Source organism: Amaranthus tricolor, chromosome 10 (assembly GCF_026212465.1).
Source record: "Amaranthus tricolor cultivar Red isolate AtriRed21 chromosome 10, ASM2621246v1, whole genome shotgun sequence".
Taxonomy (NCBI): Eukaryota; Viridiplantae; Streptophyta; class Magnoliopsida; order Caryophyllales; family Amaranthaceae; genus Amaranthus; species Amaranthus tricolor.
Window position 1 is genome coordinate 5,763,605 of NC_080056.1, and position 19,997 is coordinate 5,783,601.

A 19,997-nucleotide genomic window follows, 5' to 3' on the forward strand; every position below is an offset into this window, starting at 1 on the left:
AAATATTAACTTTAAAAAGGTGAGTGGAAATTTCGGCAACATCTACCCTAAAACTGTGCGCCTTTGTAAAAAAACAAAAGTTATTTAGAATCTAATAAAGTAAAGGCATCAACGGCCTATCAAAAATATATCACGGCGGAATGATTCGTCACTGGCTTCTGAAATCAACATGCCAAGCATGGATCGTGGTTCCAGTGTCAACGCTTATGTTTTAAAATGACTTAACTCCTTATACCATACAAAGTTATAAACTACGAAGCGAAAATACAAATATACAAGAGAGGACACGAGGCCTCATAACAAAATATATACAACCAAAGTTTACAAAAGATAAACAAGAGCTATAAAACAGTACTTATACCAAACAATAAGTAAGGGAAACGTAAATAAGTGTTTCCTTACAATGTTATACCAAACAACATATAACCATAACCCTTACCTTTACCCTTACCCCTCTTTATTAATTCCCTTTCCCTTACATTTTCTCTTTCCATACCAAACACCCCCTTAGAGTTATCTAAAGGTGTTAGTGTAACCTTGGAATGAAATTTTATCACAAATGTTAGATTCGAATATAACAGCTGCTTTTATAACTTGATCGTCCAAATGATCAACTAATTAATTAGCGTATACCATTGGATAAGCCAGCTAAATGATCTTTGTTTATGAGCATTATTGTTGGAGGCTGAAGCATCAAGTTTTAACAATAACTTATGTTTTGAGAAATCTATATGCACGTATTGAGTTGAGAAACTCAATTAAAATGCATCGTCGTTGCTATAACAGTTACAGTTAGAGTTGGATATTGAATCTGAACACACGTACAACCTATCTTTTCCTGAAAAAAGGGACACTACATGTTCATTATCCTTATCAACAATTCTATTTGTTGGTGCTTATACTGCCATCTCGTAAAAGTACGAACTGTCAATTGAGCCCTCACGAATTCCAAGATAAGCAAAATCGACAATTGCATCCATTTGATCATATGCATCTTTAATCAATAGATCTTCAGGTATGTAGATAGTTCTTATCCATTGTTAGGTCCTCCAAGCTTTCTATCTACATCTTTTTGAGAATCCAATATTCAAGATCTCGTAGTTCATAAACATTGTCTAATCCCGATCGTATTCTCATGGACGTAATACCTTGCAATCATTCCAAACCTTTGAAAAGTTAGCGCCGAAGACAATATCTTGTCTTGTACCCTTCGAAATGATTGACAAAATAGCCTAAAATCACCACCGAAAACAATGGCCTTGTATCTGAAGCTTAATTTGGATGCCTTGTCGTAGATAATGAATGTCATCGTGTACACTCATGTTTAGGGCTTTCAATGCAATGCTTATGAGTCATTGGAGCTTTGTTCTAAATGTTAAACTTGGTTCTTTAAGTAGGCCTATCAACTTACTATTAGGTTCTATGCTTCTACATATTAAATCTTTAGTAACATTAAGTGGTATTCTAAATATTGAATGTGTGGTCCTCCCCTTTAGAAATCACAAAGATGCAAAGCCACTTGAGCATATTTGATGAAAATATCACTTAGGCACATCTCAAGACATATATTCATCAAATAAATTTCATTCTTTCCAAGCATCTCCTTAATAGTAGAAATAGCATAATTCTTTAATTGATCATCCATGAGGTTCAAATTTATCATGTAAGTGCATAAATTTGATAAAAATTTATCATACAATTAACTTACATTTTAAGTAAACAATAAGCATAAAAGACCGTGAATATATATTACCTGGCATTTGTAATAAGCTTCTTTGTTTATTTAACATATATTCAGAATGTAACTTCCATGTGTGATCCCATACATATGCTAGCCTTGATATGCTACTGGACATAAAAAATATTATAAATAATTTCTTCAAATAGAATGTCGATCCTCAAAAGCTTGCTTTGGTGAATCCATCAATATATTTTTTATCATCATCAAGTAGAATCAAAAAATAGCAAGCATCCTTAAAAGTAGAATGAATGTCCATCAACAATTCTGATATCTTTAACTTAGTAGTTCAGTTAGCAAATCTTGAGTATTATTTCAAGTCTTGATTCTATTATGATTTATCTATTATTGCTATAATTATGGGGGTATTACCATCTATTATTTTATTATTATCCATCACTTTTTCTCATCCAGACTCTATTTACAAGAGGGATATTGGGTTGATGTTGATGTTGATGATGATAACAATAACAATAGTCTCTCTAAATCAAAAAATCCAATCTCATATATTAATTCATTAATCCCAAAAGGCTATACAATTTAACACCCACAAAAAGGGCAAATGCTTTCTCCACTTAAGAGGTTATATTAAGTCTTAATTAGATATATATAACATGAACGGATGTGTTTTTGTCATAAATCCACAAATCATTACTATAATAGAAAGTGCATTAATGCTTTTAGTTATATGTAGCCTCTCAACAAAACCTAAAAGGAAAACCAGATCGATGAAACATAGCAAACACTTAATACATGTAATTTGTCACACAATTTGACAGGTTGACTTAAAAAGGTAATACTTTGAATCCCATGTAAGCACAACTAAAGGAAAATTCACATTGGATTGTTTTAGTTAAGCTTATAACAAAAGCTACTATAGCATTAGCAACACTTAATACAATACCAAAGCCTTAGTCATAAAGATTTAGTTCGGCTAGATGAGTCCTAGACGTGATTCTCTTCCTAACTTCATTTCGATTTCCTACAATCTCGACCCAAAAGTCTAAACTTTCTAAAATCCTTTTCCACTCGTCCCCGTAGTGTAATAATGCAGTAACGATCCTGTCCGATTACAGTGATGTTGATGTGATTATCATAACGCCTAAATATCGGTTGAAACCCTAAAATATCCATTGATACAGACTAAAACGTAGTTTTTCTACACCTTTACAACACGGGAAATTTCGGTTCATTATAATAGATGAGATGCGGCCTTGTTTTTACATTACGCTTGTCCCCTCTGAATCACCTCTCATCTTCCTAGTCCTCTTTTATAATTGCAAAGTTCCAACTTTCTACTATAGCAACATTTAATACAACAATAGACTTTTGATGGATGCCAAAGTAAAATCCAGTTTCACAACAGTAACATAATCTATCAAGGATGGAAAACAATTGGAAGGAATCTTTTCAATTAAAACCAACTCTAAAGGATGTGAACATAGCAAAAAGTCAACAACAAAATGAAAAAACTTCAAAATAATTGAGAAAGATAGGTGAAAACCTTAGCATGAATTGATTGAGGGTTCCTCTTATGAGACCAAACGCTACCATTTTGATCAACAACAGTTCTAACACCACCAAAACTACTCCTCAGAGAAGAAAAACCAACTAATTTTCCTTGTTTTCCAACAGAAACTGAAAATTTCATGGGAAAATTTCTACATTTGTTATGATCATTATGATGATGGGAAATTGTAGAAGAGAAAACACTATACTTGCTAACAACTTTAGACATTGTCATGAACACTAAAAACCCAGAAAAAAATTGAAAACAAATATAGGGTTTATTCACAAAAGATGAAAAGGGTTGCAAATTGCTTTGAAAAAAATGAAAAGGGTGGAAATTAGATTTGGAAAAGAATACGAAAAAGTCTCAAATTGTAGAAGGGAAAATTGGGGAAATAGGGTTTTGTTTGTGTCTTTCAATTTTAGTTTTGCCATCGCATTTAAACTCTTTTTTGAAGAGAGAATTGTGATAATCGTTGGTTTGTGTGATGAGAAGGAAATCCTATGGTTAGATTAATGACACGTGCCATAAGTTATGTGATTTATTAGTTTTCAAATGTATTTGGATAAGATATTTTCAATATTTTGACAGTGGATAATGAGAGTTTCTTTTTTTTTTTTTTTTTTTTTTTTTTTTTTTTTTTTTGGAAAGGTGGATAATGAGAGTTTATTATTTTGTGTGTTCTAAATTTTTTTGGAGAAGGAAAAATACAAAACTTACAAGAAATAAAATCCAAATGTGGATGAAATCATATTATAATTTCTACATTTAGGATTTTGTGGCGACCTGGCTATGCACCTGACTTCCATTACAATTTCGTCCCTCCTTAAAATATTACACTGATAATTGACATAAGTATTAAAAAATCGATAAAAACATTCAATTGTATAATATATTTAAAAAGAAAAAATGTGTGAATAAAAAAATAAAACAAAACCGGTGGAGACACAAATATTACAAAGTAAAAGAGACAAATATTACAAAGTCAAGAAGAACCAACTTAAATATAAAGCGTGACTTATGGATAGAGGAATAGCAACACCTTTCATAAAGAATATTGTTATGTTAATGAGGAGAAGGTTTTAGTAAATAATAGTTATTTGTAAGATTAATAAATCAAACTTAAGTGATAGGATTTGATAGGGTGAGAGTTTTGTTATTTTAATTTATCTTTTTTAGTTTTGTTTATTTTATTATTATTTTTTTTTCTTTTTATGATGATTTACAAATCACGGTGATTGATTAAGAATTTTTGGTTAATGAGTAGGCATCAAGATTAAGGTGTCCTGAATCTTGATCTAAAGGTAAAGAATTGTGTCCATAATTTTTAGTGGTTTTATTTTATATGAAGGAAAAATTTAATAATGTCGATGTTTTCACTTTTCATCTTAAAATGTTGAGATTGCTGAAAATTATATAAAAGTACCGTTATAACCCCTAATTTGACCCACTTTTTATAGTATTTTCGGGTTTGGAGATTTTCATATTACATCAAAATTTCTAGATTATAACCCCTAATTTCTGGGTTTCAAGTTAAATTTAATAAGTCCAATCATAATAGCCAAACAACAACAATAATGTCAATCCTTAATCCCAACATATAGCAATTTTAACTTGTACAACGTAAAACAATATTTTCACGCCTACTTATTTATGGTAGTAGGCGTTGTTCTTGGATATGATGTGTCTCACATATGAGCGAGATCCCACATCGTTTGATTAATCCTCCTACTACCATATGATTTTTGTAAATAGTGAACTCCATCAAATATGTATGCAAGTCAATGCTCATTACCCGTGGATTTATGGCTCCAAGCCCACGAGTGCCCTGTGAGTGCGTCCACATGAGTAGATCCATAAGCTGATTATGTGACAAATTGTCATAGCATAACAACATTTCCTTTTTCTAACATACACAAAACATGTAGATATAGTACTTAGTACATTTGAAGTTGAAATTAAAAGGCTACATCAAAGTCACATGTATACATAAAAACATACATAAGTTTATGAGAATTTACACTACTAGTTTCTCATCTCCATAGCATTCTACAAGAGCTTGCACAACAGATTCCATGCTTGGCCTTTGGTTTCTATCTTCTTCCACACAAGAAAGTCCAATCTCAATCATTATAGCAGCTTGATTCCTGCTAAAATTTCCTACCAATCTTGAATCAACCAAGTCTTCCACCCAAGAATCTTCTTTCCTTTTAGCCATTCTCACAAATCTAACCAATTCCGGTATTTCCTCTAATTCAACCCAACTCGATAGTCGAATCCCTTTCACAAGCTCGAGGATAACAACCCCATAACTATACACATCAACCTTTGCCGTAATGGGAAGATTCATTGCCCATTCCGGAGCCATATACCCTTTTGTACCTCTAATTCTAGTCATTTCCGATGAACCATGACTCCCTCTTTGACATAACTTTGCTAGCCCAAAGTCGGAAATTTTTGCCTCATAATTCTCGTCTAGGAGTATATTTTCGGGTTTCACATCACAATGGATAACCCATTCGAGACATTCGTGGTGAAGATAAGCTAAACCTTTGGCTGTGCCTAACGCAATCTTGAATCTTTCTTTCCACCCAAGAAGGGTTGTGCTCGAGAACAGGTGTTTGTCTAATGATCCTTTTGGTACATATTCATACGCTAACAGTCTGTGTTTCCTTTCCGAACAAAAACCCCACATTCTAGCCAGATTCATATGGTTAATTTTACCAATCGTACTCACTTCTGCCCAAAATTCTTCCTCTCCTTGGACTACATCTCCGAGTTTTTTCACTGCAACAACTCTATCATCAACCAAAGTTCCCTTGTAAACAGCCCCAAACCCTCCTTTTCCAACTTCTTCCTTGAAATTGCCGGTTGCTTTCTTCAACTCTTTATAGCTATAACTCCTAAACTGATTCGAAAGCGCTTGATTCCCATCTTCCATCGGAGCCGAAAGATCGTGTTTCCTAAACAAAAACAACCACCCCGCTAACAATAAAACTACTTCAATCGTACCAATTACAATACCAAATGAGTACAAATAAACCCATTTGAATCTTTGATTCGTGATCTCATATTTTTTCGGAAATTCCAACACTTTCCCTTGACTACAATCAATTCGAGACACATTAAGCCCATCAACAGATTTCAATGATGTTTGTTTAGCACTTGGTAATCTAAGATACATACTCGCTGGAAATTCATCCGACCTATATCCATTAAAAAGGGGACTTTTTGTGAAACACATTACTTCACCAGTTACTCTATAACTAAATCCTTGACATCTACAATCTCCTACACAAAGTTCCTTACAAGCTTCAAAAGAAACATTACGGGTATAATTTAGGTCAAAACCCCAGTAATCAACATGGGTTATCTCAACAAACTCGGAATCAAAACAACTTCTTTTGAATTTCGGCTTACAACCTTTACTCAAATCGCTTGAATCCATCGGTTCATACAATGGTGGGCAACTACACATGGGTTTTGGTGTATAAACACAAATCCCATTCTTACCACAGAGACCATGAACATCACACAATTTTGAAATTGCTTCCCATCTTATATTCCATAACCCAGATGATTCATTCAAACTATAAACCCTAAAATTCCCATCATAATCCATGGTTAATCTTCTTTTAATCCCGATTCCTACATCTGAAGCACTAAATTGTAACCGATCACTTGAAGAAAATGTACCCAAATCATCAAATACAGCAATCCTACTACTATTATAATTTGTTCTACCATTTCGATAAACAGTAAATATTATATTAGGCCAATAAATGCTAGAAATTTCAGGACCATCATATATCATTCTAAGCACATTATCATTATCAAAAAAGAAACTAAAATACCCAGTTCCAATCATATCAGGACCAATACCAGAAACCAATTTATGGGTTTTTCTAAAAATTTGATTAGGAAGCAAAGTATGAGTAGGAAAATCAAAACTTTGCCAAAGAATATTACCAATTTGATCTCTAAGAACAAGATTTCCTGTATTGAGAAGCTCGGCTCTTTCAACATTTGATCCTGTTGTATTTGTTTGCCAAACAATTGACCTATCAATGTCTGTTAATACCATCACTCCATTTTTTCTTAATGTTAGGCGCGAGCCGCGGCCATTAACAGGATTATCTCTGTTAGATGTCCATACAACTGTTTTTTGTTTGGAATTTGTGAACCAAATAGAGAAGTAATATGCATTTGTTGTTCCTGTATTGAGGAATCCACAAGTGAAGGTTTTATCAGGAGAAATGAGAAGATTATCAGTGTTAGATGGATCTTTGACATTTAAGGAAGATCCTTTTGGAAGAAAATTTCTAGCAAAAGAGAGGGATGTTAGATTGGTATAAAGGAGGAGAAGGAAGAAAGTTGTTCGGGTTTTCATTGTTAATTATTGTTTGTATGTATTGTTGCTTCATGGGGATAATGTTAGTTATTAACAATTACTCATTATTTTTTGCACCATTTAATTTAAATTATTTTTATTTTTGATAATAGTTTATTATTTTATTTAATTTCATTTATATATCTTAACTCTCTTTTAATTTCATTCATAAAATTTATTGTCTCTCTTCGTTTATTACCACTTTCTTAAAAATTCTCTTTTTTGTCTTTGATTTAATTCTATTTGGACAAATGAATACTTCTTTCGTTCCATAATACGTTGCTATTGATAATGACATTTTTTCACATAATATATCACACTCAGTAATAAGTATTATTATCAATTCATTATTACTCGATACACATTGTCAGAACCCTCTTAAATAAATAATACTTTCTCCTATTCAGCTTATGTGTCCCATTTCCTTTTATGGTCAAGTCATCTTAATTGTCCCATTTCTATTTTTGATATGGGTTTTTGACTTTTATGTTCTTAGTAGCTTTATCCTATTTTCAATTATACCCTCAATTAGCCATACTAATTTTCCTCCCTTGCATTAAAAACCCATAATATTACACTCTTTCCTACCCTTAGGGTCTCACTTTTGACTCTCTTTAAAATCCGTGAAAAGTCAAATGAGACTCTTAAGGTGAATAAGAGGGAGTATTAATATTTAGAGGTATTCATTCGGGTGATTGGGTCGATTTCGGACGGGTGTCATTCGGTTCGAATCAGTTATTTTCCGGATGTGTGTTACGACGGGTCGCACTCGAGTCGGGTCGGTTAGTCACGGTTCAGTTGAAGATCAGTTATTCGAGCTATCAGGTTTGCATCGGTTCGGTGTCTGTTGAAGTTCGAGTCGAGTGTCAATCGGTCTTGGTTGTCATCGGTTAATAATTGGTTTGGTTTTAATAAGTACAGATCGGGTTCGGGTATTGTTCTCAAGTAGAATTCGGCTACAAGTTACTAATTAATATCGATCGAGTCAATGTCACATTAAGTTGATATGCTACCGCCGGACAAAAAAAATATTATAAATAATTTCCTCAAATAGAATGCCGATCCTCAAAAGCTTGCTTTGGTGAATCCATCAATATATTTTTTATCATCGTTAAGTAGACTCAGAAAATAGCAATCATCCTTAAAAGTAGAATGAATGTCCATCAACAATTCTGATATCTTTAACATAGTAGTTCAGTTAGCAAATCTTGAGTATAGTTTCAAGTCTTGATTCTATTATGATTTATCTATTATTGCTATAATTATGGGGGTATTACCATCTATTCTTTTATTATTTAGGTTATTTTTAAAATATGTTGTTGTTGGGGTGTCTAATGTTTCTTGTAGGAACATTTCAAAGAAGATCAATTCAAATTTAAAAGCTTAAAATTTGAAAGCATAATCGTTCATTGTATTAAGTAAGAGTTATTACTAAAGTCTCTTGTAAAACCTTATTAAAGTCTTGTTCTTTTTATTTCAAGAGTTGGGATTTTCCTTTCAATAAAGGAGAATTGTTAGATCGTTCTTCAAAAAATAATGGGATGTGTAGAAGATAATGAGATATTCTATAGTGATCTAAGATTTTAAAGTTAATAAAGAAGGTTTGAATCATACATGTTGAGAAAAACCACAGGCAAGGGCTAGGTTATTTATAGTCGAACATCAATAATATTCCCTTGCGTTTTGTCCAAGTTATTTTTGTGTTGGTCCTTTTTTTTCGAGTAATGAATATTTTACTTGAAAAAAAAGGAAGTACTACATTTTTTCTCCATCTTGTATTTGATTTATTACATCCTAAAAAATTTACATTAGTATATATTTGTATATCATATTATTGTAAAAATAATTTTATAAAATTATAATATCATGTTTATCACTAAAATGCGTATGAAAACGACGATGTATTAGAGTTCGAACAATGTGTTTCAAACTCCAATATTGCCAAGATCGAGTGTATAAAGTTTAGTGACGAACAAATTACGCTATCAATGATATCGATGTTTGTAGGAGAAAGTAAAGCAATAAAACGACACAAAGATTTAACGAGGTTCACCCAACTAAGGCTACATCCTCCGGTGTGTAGTATCTCTTATATTATCAAAGGAGTTCAAAGAACTCTCAAATATGGAGAATTACAATAGAGAAGAGATATAGGCTAGTGTTTGGCTTAAGGTGTATTTTGTGGATGTTTACAATGTGAATGAGAGCTCTCTATTTATAGGAGAGATCACACTAAGTAACATTAAGTATATTAAAGCTATGAATAAATGATAATGAAACATCCCCAAGAACTTGAAGAGTCAAAAACAGCATCTTAGGAGCATCAGAGACATCGCTCGACCAAAGTAGAGGCTCGCTCGGTCGAGCAGCCTGGTCGAGCGGACTACATGAAGTTTCTGGTTGCATTCTGTCTGCTCGCTCGACCCATTCTAAAGCTCGCTCGGTCGAGCGACCTGGTCGAGCGGCACTTCAGAGGGCTTCTGACAGTATTGCTCGACTTGCATAGTTGAGCATCTTGAATTAAACCTTTGAACTTCTTCACTAAGTCCCATAACTCCCTTGAATAACTCATTAATTCATACCTTAATCATCATCATAAACCACAAATATTAAGACTCATCTTAATACACCCATTCATGACAAACTTATGGGATTCCATTCCAAGAGTCACCACATGAATGCACACACCAAATGTGCACTCAAGTCACACCAATCATAACAGCGTATTTATTATTGGATTGAATGATTTTAATGTTTATAGTAGATTAATTTCCTTTGTATATAAAAAAGTCTTGTTATATATTTATTGTATGGATTAACATATATTCGCTCAATTAATATCAAAGATATACATAAATTATACTCTCTCTATTCCTATTGATGTTTCCATAAGAAATATTCACGAAAATTAATAAAAAGTGAATCTTTAGATGGTGTATATATTATTTTACTAAATAATAAAGTTAATAGAGAAAAAATTAAGACCATAAATATAAATTTTTTTAAAAAAAATTAGTGAAAAATATATGGAGATCACAATTATTAATTTAAAAATGTTTAAATAATGTTAGAGGAAAACATATGGTGACCATAACCTTAAACAATATAAAAGTGTTAAAGTGAAGTTATTAGAAGATATGTAGAGACAATAAGCATCAATAAAATATTAAAATGAGGAAGGACAAGGTTAATTATGTCTAAAATTTGTGATATGAATAGAAAATTTTTAAGAAATTCCACGTGGTGATCCAAAGCTTTTTGCTTTTCCACAAATGTTTTAAACCCACGTGGTGATATTGAGCTTTCAACTTTTCCATGTGTGGTAGACAAAATGTTAATTTTTTGGCTAAATTAAGTACTTATTTCGACTGGAGTTTAAAATATATGGTCAATTTGAGTGATTACTACGTTTGTTTTTTGAAAAAAAATGTCATTACACTAGGTAAAACTAGCTTAAAGTTAACACAAAAAACTTACGTTTTGTTTACCACGTGGAAAAATTGGAATGTCAAAGGTGGTACATGCCTACATGGATTAAAAAAAGGTACAACTATCATGTGGAAATGCCGAAAATTCAGTTACCACATGAAATTTCCCAAAATTTTTTAGGGGGAACAAATAAAACGGTTCCAAATAACAAATAAAAACATCATTAAAAAACAAAGGGAGTATTTTTTTAAAAAAAACTCTTGACTGGGTTCACTTGATCCCGATCCAATTCCGACAAGACTTGGGCAAACTGAATCGACAAAATCTGAGCCAATTTGAAAATAACCCAGACTTGAAATTGATTCAATTGAAAATGACCCACTAACAAATTCGATGGACGGTTTTAACACATGTACATGTAAGTTATGCTTTGTGTCAATTTCCTTTCTTTATAAAAAGTGTAGTTTTGCTGAGGTCAAATAAAAAGAAAATCCAATCCGTCACCTTTTTTCATTTTATTGCCACTCTTATTTTAATGAAATGACGGAAATGCCTTGAACTTAATATTTGTGTAACACACTTCAATCTCATTAATAATATTTTTATCATTCTAAAAGCACTAAATCAAAACGTAAAATTTTTAATCGAATTTCTTATGTAAATCGTAATTTATAAAAGAGTTGATGTTAAATTAATGGTTGGCAAATCCGCAAATGAAATTTGAGGCAATTGACGCGACTTTTGAGTTTTGCCCCCACTTTTCCTCTCCCTTTCAAATTTTGAAATGTCTTAACTTTGGACCATTTCATATTTATACGTCACATTAATTTAAATGGTGTCATTTTATGAACTATTGGAGTATAGCGTGTGAGGAAGAGAGAATGTAGAGGATTATTTAGCTTTTCATATTAAATTCAAAAATTTTTTATAGTATTTTTTAGTTACAAACTCAAAGAAATAAAAAGAGTAATTTATAAGGATGTTGTTTACGAATTAATTTAATTAAAGTAGCACTTTAATAATATATTTGTCAGATTCTTTTGTATAGACAATTTAAGTTCTCCCTAATTCATTGGTTTAACATTAATGAAAGAAAACATATTTAAAGACTAATTTTAATCGCGACGTCTATTTTTTTAAAAAAATTATTATGTTTGGGAAAATTAGCGTAAAAGTTAACAAAATATTTTTTTTCTTTGTCTACCATGTAGAAAAGTTGAAAGTTTAAGATCATCATGTAGATTAAAAAAATGCTTTGCTACCACATAAAAGAAAAGATCAAATGTAAAAACATTCTGAAACGAAGAAGTAGATCGATATATAGTCTCAAATTGTGTATAAATGTAAAGCATTGCCTTTTGTATCATTAAATTTGGCGTTTCACACAATAATTAATGCAAGTTATTATGATATGTTTTTCTTTCATGTTTTCAAATTAGAATTAGAATTTTAAGTTTTACTTTGAATGAGATTCATTTGTTTCTGATGTTGTTGTTTTTGTAAGCAATAATTACGAAAAATTAATTAACATTTTGCATTTTTTAATAAAGTTAATAGACCAATGAAATTGTTTTATTCATTTTCTCAACCAATAAAAAAAATAATTTATAAGAAGAAAGATTTCAAATGTAACCCAAATTATGAAATTAAGAAATACTTCCTATGTTCCTTAAAGAAGTTTTCATTTGTCATTTTGATGTGTACTATTTAATGTTCCCACAAAGAATATTTACATTTTATATCATAAATTTTAGATAAAAATAACCTTATTTATCTTCATTTTAATATTTAAATAATACTTTTGGTCCCTATATATCTTCCACTAACTTCATGTTAACATTTTTATATTCCTTATGGTGCCCACATGTTTCCCATTAATTTTATAAAAACATTTTTTTACTAGTGGTGTTCCCCATATTTTTTCACTAACCTTATTTTAATATTTTTATATTGTCTATAGTTTTTACTTTCTTCCATTAAATTATTGCTCAATAAAATAATATATTCATTATCTAAAATATTCTATTTTTCTTTATTTATGTAAACATTTCTGATGTGAACAGAGTGTACTATATTATTATTTGAAGTAGAATTAAGTTGAATAGGTTTGTATATATAAAATCTTAGTGTGAGATCATTTAGTGAAGAAGCATTAATAACACTATCTTACAAGTAAAACTTTCTTGAATTTTTAATGAATTAGGATAACATTTAATGTGTATGTAGTCGTTTGTTTATTGCAAAACTCACAATTCATTAAATACTTTTGATATCCATCCAAAATTTTTTTTTTTTGAAATTTATCTTTACCAATTAGGAATTTTTAAACCAACAATACTAAAAGTTTAATGTTAAAAATTTAAGTTGTCTACAATAACGCTTGTATTTTATGCCCTAATTACCTCTCATGAGAAAAGACACATCAATAAGGGTTGATTTTGATATCCGAGCCAAGGGAAAAGATCAATAATGAATTTTTCGGATAACGGTTTTCACCAATGTCAAGATGGATTTTGTTATCTTTTAGGTGTCCATACTCCGAGCTGACAAACTATTATAATTACAGTGACACCCTTTATTTAAGAGATATCTTACATTTTATTCAATGAACTATATTATTGTTTTTTAATCCTCATCATTTTGAAATCTAGCATTAATTATCCTTACCTTTATTAAAACATTTATTCACAAAAGACGTTACACCATAAACAAACCTTAATTACTCATCCAAATTAAAGATCATTGTGCAATTAGTGTGGAGTAAATTAGGTCTTTTTCTTGTATAAACATGCTTAAAGCCGGCTTAATTATATCTAGACTCAGACGACAGGAATAAGTTGAAACTTCAAGAAAAAAAATGCTCATTCTAGGGTTAATTTTTACTCACATTAGTTTGATTTTAAAAAATTACATTGCACTACACAAAATGTGTCAATTTGTACTATCAACTTGCTCTTGGCCATTTTGCATTCAATTAAAATCTAATAAGTCGGAAAAATTTGTCTTTCCCCATAAATTTTTTTGTCCGACCTTCCAAATTAACACAAAAACATGAAGTAATGTGTAAAACACGATCCTGCGATTAGGAAACAATTGAATAATAGTCATATTAAGGTAGCCTCATAACAACACTTACTGAGTGGTCCATTGCTGAAAGAGATGTGTAGGGTCAAGTTATTTGGTGCTCTACCTTTAACTGTTTAACCACCTCCCATCCATATAAGAGTTCACATATTCTTCTATGAGTCGGTCTCTATGAGACATGCTCAATACATGAGTTGAATAGCCCAGCCCAACTAATATAGATTATTAGCATACGTACTCATTATAAAATCGTCTCACCGTAAAACGACCTAGCTCTCACAAGAGTAACTCATAAGAGTTTAGCCGTTGAGGTGTACATTTGGGTTTTGATGGTTTCAGGAGCGGAGCAAAGATTTTGGAAGCCCTATCTATTTTTGCGATATCTTTTAAATGGGGCCCTTCATTATATCAAAAAATAAATTTTTTTTCTATTTCAAGAAAAATAATTCAAGAAAAAATTTATTACTCATAATATTATATTCTAAATTACTTCAAATATAAAAAAATTTTACTAACAAATCACTTAAAAAATATTGCTCGGATTCGAGCCTAAATAACACCATTTAATATTTAAGGCGTCTTATTGTTAGGGCTCTAGACGGTCGACTACCTGAATTGAAATAACCTTAGAATCGGCCTTGGATGGGTTTTAGATAGAGTGATTCTAGCTTGTCTGAATAGTTTAAGATCTTTGTGTATGTAAATATCTTCCTAATATAAATTTTTTATGTGGTCATTTTCATGTCAAGTCAAGTAAAACTCAATATCCGTTAATCAGACAAACTTGGACTAGTTGAAGCGGTTTCGCCCTTCGCTATTTCCCCCTTCAATATTGTGCGCTGATACATCTGGTCCACACTTCAATAGCTTTTAATTTGCTTTATTTTCTACTTTAGTTTGTCCTACAAATTATGTTCGATTTTCATTTAGAAACCTATCCTTACCACTTTTGCTATTTAAATTTTGTCTCCTATTTGTAAATGTTCACACCACTTTAACCTATTATAACCAATTTCTTAATTTTCGAGTCATTCTTAACTTTCTAGTCATATTAGAAGGGCGAGGAAATATTTTGTAATATTATCAATGACAAAAAAGTTGTTTTATTAGTCGTTAGAATTTTAAAAATAAGTATAAGCAATCCAAACAATGAAAGAGAAGAATTAATCCACTTACACGCTCAAAGAAGATGTAAAACTAATTAGTAACAGTAAGAGTTACTCTTCAATTTTACAATGTAGTATACTCTCTTATCTTTATTTGATAATAGACAACTAACATCAAATACAACTAAACACTCCCCTCAAGTTGGATTAAATGTCAAGTTTTAATGGTCCAATAATAACAAACCAGGCTAATAATAAGAATGTTATGGAGTACTTTATTACAATAATAATCCCTTACAAGATCTAAAATATCAATATAGATAATAATCACCCTTACTAATAACATTGCTCCTGACTTTTCATCTAAAAAATTTGCAACTCATTTTGTATGAGACTATCTCACAGTGAGACGACCTCAAACAATAAGTCTATAAGTTAAAATTTTTTATTATTGGGCTATTTAACCCAAGTATAAGACATATCTCACGGTGAAACTGTCTCATACAACAATTATTGCAAAATTTGATGTCTTTGCATCTTTCTTGATGAAACTTTGTTGATAATGTCACCTGATTGCTAGTTTAAATCTGCAAATTTGTTAGATGAATTTTTCAATCCTTAATCCAAAATCTAGCCCGAATGAGAAAATAAATAAAAGGCTTCCATAAAGGAGAGCAACAAAAACAACCATATAAAATTATGAGAGAATGTTATCACGAAGATGAGAAGCTGAAAACAAACACCTATTTTATTCAACAAAACTAAACCAAAAAAACACAGAGACGGTCATTTTGAGAGACCATCTCTAATTTGGATCGGCCTATTGTAATTCTTATAAATATTGTAAGTAGGCATTAAGAATGATGTAAGTAGACATTTAAGATATTAAAAATATCCTTAGAATAATATAAATAGGCATTAAAAATACGATAAATAGACATTAATCTTTAATGAGTTGAGTTTGATACACGTCTCTCAAACTTATTAGAACTTAAGTTTGATATACGGTAAGTAAGCGTTAAGGATAATATAAGTAGACATTAAGGATAATATGAGTTTGAACGCTTTAATAATACCATAATACTTCCTCCGTTCCAAATTAGTGGCAACATTGACGAAAATAACACTATTTCATCACTCTTAATTTGTGATTAGTTTTTAATCTATAGGTTAAAAATAATATTATTCTTACTTTATGGAAGATTTGCCTATATAGTGCTAAATAATATCAATTATAAGTTTTGACTTTACCTTTATTTAAATACTAGTATAAGTATTTATGTAAGTAAGGTTTGACACTGAGCTACTTTATTTTTGGTTTGGAACTTCCAAACATCAATATGAGCTAAAATATTAGTTGGAATATTTTTTTTGAGGGATTGAAGAACATTCAAAAGCATCTTCGATTTGCGATGAAAAAAGTAAAACTCACTTCTCTTAATATATAGCTAGCCATAAATACATAGCTAGCCATAAATACTTGATGCATTTGAGATTTGGATAGATCTGAGTAAAGCAATAGTAAAAAGCAAAAAAGAAAAGCTATAATAAACATTTGGATATAATATTATTGTTGAATGTTGATTTATTTTTAGATAGGAAATGTTGAATGTTGGATATATTGAACACTAAAATCACTTCTCTTACGTCTCTTTATCTTTCTCGAGCCGGGAGACTCCTTTGGCCGCGCTCTCCTTTATGGGTATAAGTTGTCGCTGTCCTTCCCTCCCCGGATCCTTTCCATAGTTTTTTCTATGAGCGGGACATACTGAGTAGAATGATGATGAATGTTGATTTATTTTTAGAAAAAATTATTAATAACAATTTTAACTGTCTTGTCAAATAAATCAAAATAATTTTTAGTATTAGTTAACTCAAAATTATCCTTATAATTGGTGTCCTCTTCTCATAAAGTAGATAAATTATAATTGATATTTTTATCAAATTTTCCTTGTTTTATTAGGAGCAATTTTTTTTAATAAAGTAGATACGTAAACTGATTAACGTCGTCCTACATATTTTACCCATGCAATCCTAACTTCTTTTTTCTAAATTCTCTAATCCATTTCATTAAATGATATGTTTAGACATATCTAAAGGAGAAAGTTGATTTTTAATTCTTTGTTGCGATTGTGTATCTATGTTATTGTATCATAATTGATTCTATGTATCATATGTTATTTGCAGGCCCGGCTCAATGACATGAGCACCATGTGCAACGGCTTAGAGCCCTGTTATTTTAAGGGCCCAATTTTTTTAAATATATACAATTTTTTAAATAAAAAGAATATTTTTATCTAGAAGAGTAACATATGCAAATCTTTATATAATTTATGTCAAAATTTTCCATTATTACGCAATGAGTATGTTTGTTTTCATTAATGATTTTGGGTTATACTTAGTGGTTATCGTTTGATTTTTTTTTTTTTTTACTTTTTAATTGACATTAATGGTAACTAAGTAGTGTTATTCTTAATTTGTTGTTTTTGTTCGTTAATTAGATTAATTGAGCAATTCAGTAATTAAGATAATTGAAATAAATTTGTAGTTTGTCGTTGTCATTTTTAAAGGTCATATTTTAACTTCACTCAGGGCGTAAAAAAGTTCAGAGACGACTCTGGTTATCTGATGTATATACCAATTATTTTGTCAGTCTAATTTTTATATTTGAAGTTTCCGAATCAAATACAGAAAAATTGGCTTAATTTCTTTCCTCTATAAAAGCTTTTTTAGAAAATAAATTTTAGTGAGGATTAGAAATTGTATTGTTTTCTTTTGTAATTCTACTTAGACCTATACTATTCTTATGGTTCACAATAAGCTTTGAAGACTTCAAACCAAAATCAAAATTGTTTAGTGACATAAATTTTATTTCGAGAAATATTTTTAAGCGAGTACCATAATAAGAATTTTATTTTTAACTCTATTTAGGCAAATTCTAATTTATGCCACAACAAAAGCTTTTCTTATGTATATAAGATGTTCATTTCAAATTCGATTGGCTAAAGTATAATCACTCATCTATCAAAAGTACACAATTTGATTATTTGTCGACAAAATCTAAAAGAAGCGGGAGGGAAGCCTTGCCCCAACTTTTTTTTACGTCTTATAAAAATTATGACTTATTGTTTAATATTCCTTCTATTTTTTTTCAAATGTATTATTTAGTCTCCGCACTTTTGTCAATATACTAATGCTATTCTTAATATCTATGGATTTCTGTATAATTAAAAATTATAAAAAATAGAAGTAGATATTAATAAATTTTATGTTGGGACAAATTAAATAAGATCTCATTCAACTATGTTTTAACTTATAAATTAAAAATAAAATATAAAATTAAGAGCGAATGATAAATAGTATCCAAAAACCAAATAAAACATTTTAAAAGAAATGAAGCGAATATAATACTTTATTGCCTTTCAAGTATAATGAAAGTTAAATATCACAAAATTATTATTGATTAGTGGTACAATTATAATTTTTACAATTAGGATTCGGAAGAAGGTTGTAGACACGTTATACTTGTGTCCCTCCAAAAAGGAGCAATGACAAATGCGTGTAGTCAATTCAACTCCAAAGAAAGAAAGCTATGTGAAAAGTCAAGAGATTACTATAATTAATTATCCAAAGCACTAACTAAAATGACTTTAAAACAAGTCTTTTACGAGATCCCCACGTCATGAAATAAGCTCATACAATTAGCTTATAATTAATTACTTTAAGTATTTAATTTATGCTTATAAGTGATCACTTTAAATCTATAAAAAGTAATTACTTTAAAAATAATTAATCACTTTAGGCCTATAATTGATTGTATTAAGATTGTAAGCTTGAAAACTATATAAAGTGATCACTTTAACATTTAACATTATAGTTGATTTTCTTTAAAATTGTAATTGGTCAATTTAAGATTATAACTAATCATTTTTATGTTTTAAGGTAAAGCTTCACTCAGTCCTATTAGTTGTGGGAACTTATCTTGATCTTTCTCGAGTAGAATCGAGAGACTTTTTTGCGCTCTTCTTTTTGGGTATGAGTTGCCATCTTCCTTCCCTCTGATCTATTTTTTTATAACGGAATACATTGAATATGATAACGTCAGCCTAAAACCGTCTTATTAGAGAATTTGTGATCTTTATTTGAAGGTTGCTAATACATAAGTTTTGATTAAACGATAAACGATAGGGCAAATGATAGAGGTCACTTGAATAGTGTTTGAGGTAATGATTGAAAAAGACATTTCAACTACACTTCGTTATTTTTGGTTTCTTCAGTTTGCCGCCAAACAAAAACATTCTTCATTACTTATGTCTTATGCTACTAATCATATTTAAAATGAGTCTATATTACACTTTGATTAAAATTAGGACAGCTTTTTAAGCAAAGTGTAATTAATAAGAAGTTGAAATCAAAGGAGTATATAATTATAATAAAGTATACATTAGAATATGATATTTTGAGGTTTTAATCATTAATTTAAGTTATTAAATGATTTAATCATTACTTTTTATGATATTAGGTTGATCATTCATAATCTTAATTAAATGGTTAATTATATTTATAATCTTTAAATATTTGATTAAAAAAATAAATTAATTATATGAATATGTCTTGCCTCATTTTAATACGATCTGATTATACAAGACTTGTTGTAGTTGAAAATGTTAAAAAATAATAAAAACTGAAGCTCGGATGGGTAAAAGTTTACATTAATAATCAACAGTTTAGATTAATTAA

General features: G+C 30.2%; 1 protein-coding gene and 1 long non-coding RNA gene across 3 annotated transcripts; both read right to left on the bottom strand.

Annotated features, from left to right (window-relative positions):
- Window positions 1-273: 273 nt before the first annotated feature.
- LOC130825168 (uncharacterized) lies at window positions 274-3,810 on the bottom strand. Of its 2 annotated transcripts, none has more exons than XR_009046857.1 (2): window positions 3,243-3,810; window positions 274-1,845 (listed from the first exon to the last, which is right to left on the bottom strand). It is a non-coding gene; the product is annotated as an uncharacterized LOC130825168 (long non-coding RNA). The 2 variants fall into 2 exon arrangements; XR_009046858.1 differs by having other exon boundaries at window positions 274-1,848.
- A 1,363-nt stretch (window positions 3,811-5,173) lies between these two features.
- LOC130825500 (putative receptor protein kinase ZmPK1) lies at window positions 5,174-7,659 on the bottom strand. The gene has a single exon (XM_057690756.1). The coding sequence runs from the start codon at window positions 7,636-7,638 to the stop codon at window positions 5,266-5,268; it is 2,373 nt and encodes a 790-aa protein (XP_057546739.1). The 5' UTR covers window positions 7,639-7,659; the 3' UTR covers window positions 5,174-5,265.
- Window positions 7,660-19,997: the final 12,338 nt, after the last annotated feature.